Source organism: Girardinichthys multiradiatus, chromosome 5 (genome assembly GCF_021462225.1).
Source record: "Girardinichthys multiradiatus isolate DD_20200921_A chromosome 5, DD_fGirMul_XY1, whole genome shotgun sequence".
Taxonomy (NCBI): domain Eukaryota; kingdom Metazoa; phylum Chordata; class Actinopteri; order Cyprinodontiformes; family Goodeidae; genus Girardinichthys; species Girardinichthys multiradiatus.
In genome coordinates, this window is record NC_061798.1 from 7,845,176 (window position 1) to 7,849,012 (window position 3,837).

The 3,837-nt window shown below is 38.2% G+C and overlaps 1 protein-coding gene across 2 annotated transcripts; it reads left to right on the plus strand.

Moving 5' to 3' along the window:
• Positions 1-1,686: 1,686 nt before the first annotated feature.
• On the plus strand, positions 1,687-3,561 carry LOC124867907 (lysozyme g-like). 2 transcript variants are annotated; one of them, XM_047364596.1, is made up of 5 exons: positions 1,687-1,900; positions 2,064-2,141; positions 2,278-2,474; positions 2,578-2,716; positions 2,997-3,561. In XM_047364596.1, the coding sequence occupies exons 1-5, from the start codon at positions 1,855-1,857 to the stop codon at positions 3,128-3,130; spliced, it is 594 nt and encodes a 197-aa protein (XP_047220552.1). In that variant the 5' UTR covers positions 1,687-1,854; the 3' UTR covers positions 3,131-3,561. The 2 variants fall into 2 exon arrangements, with proteins under 2 accessions (XP_047220552.1, XP_047220551.1); XM_047364595.1 differs by lacking the exon at positions 1,687-1,900 and having other exon boundaries at positions 1,912-2,141.
• Positions 3,562-3,837: the final 276 nt, after the last annotated feature.

The following is a 3,837-nucleotide window of genomic DNA, read 5'->3' on the forward strand; positions in this document are numbered from 1 at the left end:
GCAGAGAGCAGCAGCTGAAAGGGTTCTGCTAAATGAGTAAATTCCATAGCTATGGCAGTCTTTCTTTTCATACAGTATGAATGGCTGTTATTGGCCACAAAGATAATTTAGACTGTAGCTGAACGAAGTCTATACATATAAAAAAACTGATCATCAGAACAGCAGATAGAGGGGCTTTCCTCAAAGTGTTTCATGTGGTGAAGAAGAAAGGCCGGAGGTCAACGGTAGGTGCAGTGTTGCTCCTGATGCTGCCGTAGGTCCGCTTTGTGCTGGAAGCTGTAGAGGCAGAGAGTGCAGCGGTAGGGCCGGTCGTCCCTGTGCTTTCGGCTGTGCGTGATGAGGTTGGAGCTCTGGCTGAAGGCTTTGCCGCATATCTGGCACACATGAGGCTTCTCCCCTGTTGCACAAACAGAGCAAGTTGACTTAACAGACAAAAAGTTCAAAGTTGATCGTTTGAAAGTTTCTGAAAGGTCGAGTTGCACATAATGACAATTTATTTCATGTGTACCTAGTATAAATGATTAATTAAATGATTAAAACAATACTAATTAAATTGTATAAATAACTTTGACACAAAGAAGCAAGAGAAACCCCCGCTGAGAGTCTCAAACTGCTTTACTTTTCTTAATAAGATAAAAGAAGAAGAAAATCATTTTTGGGTAAATGTAAAATATCCTTGTTCTTATTCGGAAGGAAGATGATGCATTGTTTTCCATTGTTAAGTTTACTGTGGCCCCCTTTACTTTAAGAGCGCTAAATAAAATCCCGTTCAGCCAGTTGCCTTCAGGAGTTACCTAATTTTGTAAAACGTGTCAACCTGTGTGTAGTTTAATCTTATCTTAGTATAAATCCAGCTGATGCATATGAAGCATGTTTGGAAAGAACAACTTTTTTTAGCATTTCGGCCTTTAAAATATCACCTCTTTATTCTCAACACAATATTTTCACTTTAATCACGAAACACGATCTTTCTCACCATTTTCCTTTGTTCTTGAAATCAAATTCCAAACTTTCTCTAGATGTCTACTTTATTTCGAGACAAAGAGGAAAATTTAAACAACCTATAAAGTTGTTTTTTCCCAAGAAAGCTTAATACTCCTTTGTATCTTCTGAACTGTATGACATGATATAAATGTTGCTTGAAAATAATTAGATTTTTAACGTGTTCCACCCTGATGAAGACATTCAGATATCATACAGGATGATGGAGGAAAAGAAAAAAAATGAAGCCAGTTGCTCTTCTTTAACATCTTTTTTCACTTGGCTCTTTAACATTTCTGTTGGCTTTCAGTGACTGATACGTGGTTTTAAGTCTATTTGTTCAACAGCATCTTTATGTCAAATTTGATCTTTCTCTGACGTTTCTCAGGCCCTGAAACAACTGATTAACAAGTTTACAGGCTGTATGTAAGCGGCTTGGCAGGTATTATAAAAAAAAAAAATGCATTATGCAATAGATCTACGACAGAAATAAAACATCTTTCTAGCGAGTATTTCGTTAGATCCTGATAGATGTGTTATGTTATGGAATCAGTTGCATATTGCAAGGATATGTAGTTCTTCAAGTTGAACAAGCATTGTTTATTTCCTGGTTCTGTTAAAAGGTTCCTGAAAAGCCACGCCCACATAAAAATTTGCCTCTGCCAACTGCCAACACAAATTTATCTCCACCAGTTAATCTATCACACTGGCGCCATCATTTCTACTTATGCTCTGCTGTCTCACAACAACAAAGTACTGATGTACTCAAAAGGAGTGACACTTACTGTGGTACAAACCCGCCTTCTGTGTTCAGGTTCAATTTAGACAAACACGCAATGCTCGAAGCGAAACAAAAAACAACATGAGAATAGAATGAAAGTAAAAGTAAAGAAGGGTATAAAAGCTCATCTTGCAACCGGTACGTTTCTATTTCACGCCAGACTGCAGAACAGTGAACAGATCTTCCACTTCAGCTTCCAGTGAGCTGTGGTTTAGGAAAGCATTTGACATGTATTTTTTAACATGTTTAATTTATCTGCTTCATGCACTTTGTGTGAATGCTGATACCCAACCTTTCACAGGTTATGGAGACATTAGTAGAGTTGAAACTACCGGTGCTTCCTGGGAGACGTCTCAGCAGGACAAACTCGGTTACTCAGGTAAATACTGAAGAAAAACAGCTGATCTGACACTCAACCAAGAACTGAAAACATTCATCTGCAACATTTTAGTTATGCTGAAAGGGAAACGCTCATGAGGATGTAATCCTGTTGTCTTTTTTTTTTTTTCAAACAGGTGTGCAGGCCTCAGAAAAAATGGCACAAATGGATTCTGGAAGAATGGAGAATTACAAATCAGAAATCAACAGAGTGGGAAGTAAGTTAGGTATTGATCCTGACCTTATTGCTGCCATCATCTCAAGAGAGTCAAGAGCTGGAAATACCCTGCAGAATGGTTGGGGTGACCACCAAAACGCCTGGGGACTCATGCAGGTTGTCAAATGCTGTTTAGGTCTAATGTGCAGAATCCTGGCAAATGTCACACAAAGACAGATTTACTAAAGTTTTTGTGCTGTGTCTTTCCAAAAATATGTAGGTTGATATTAGATATAACGATAAAAAGGGAAACTGGAACAGTGAAGAGCATCTCCACCACGCCACAGGGATCCTGGTTCATTTTATTACAAGGATTCAGAGCAAGTTCCCAAATTGGAACAAGGAGCAGCAGCTGAAAGGTTTGTTTCACACAATAGCCTCTTTGACGAAATATTGACAAAAAGAGTAAATTCATTCCTAGTAGATAGATCTAAACACAGTTAAGTGTATGTAACGTAATGTTATATAAAAGTATTTGGCGAGTTCTATTGGTGGTTTATTATTGACCAGAGACAACCTGAAGAGGGGCACACCTCTACAGCCGTGTAGCAGAACTGTTATTTGAAAAAAGCTACAGACACATTTAGATTTCTTTACTCGGCTTGATTCTCATTAGTTTTTTTTTTTTTTTATCTACAGGAGGGATAGCGGCCTACAATATGGGAGATGGTAATGTCCATTCATATGAAAATGTGGATGCCCACACAACTGGTGGGGACTACTCCAATGACGTTGTTGCCAGAGCCCAGTGGTATAAAATCCATGGTTTTTGAAGTCTGCAGCTGATAAACCAGCGTATATCATGCAAACTAAAACATTCTGCTTGTTTTTAATGCAACAGTTACTGTTTAGATCTGACATGATTTTAAAAGCAGATCTTAGAACATTTAGAACATCGTCTCCGAAGAATCTTTAGGGATGAATCTTCCAACCCAGGTTAAGAAAAGCCTCTAAACCTGATCAGTGTCGTATAAAGTGAAGCATTGGACAAAATGACTGCAGATATTATCGTGTTAACTAAGTCATTACAAAGTCAACATAAAAAACGCTTGGGTTGATTATTCAGAAAATCAATATTTACAAGTTTTCAATCAACTTTGATTATATTTTCTTTGACTCTAAATGTATATTTAAAGAGTAAATTTTAAACGTCATGGGTCAGTTTTGAATTAAATGCTGAAAAATTAAAAGATTGTGCAACGTTTGTGTGTGAACCAGTGTTGTTTTCGGCAGCCTTCTTAGTTTTAGTCTTTTTGATGGAAATGCTTATTTGTTTTAGTCAAATTTATTCAATTTTATATGTGATAGTTCTAGTCCAGTGGCAGAATTGAGGAGATCCTCGAAGTACTCCTTCCACTGCCCGAAAATGTCCACTGTTGAGGTCAGCAGCTCTGCACCCCCACTGTAAACAGTGGAAGAAGCACTTCTTCCCCCTCCCGAGGTGCCAGACGGTTTGCTAAAATTACTCTGAGGCCGACCG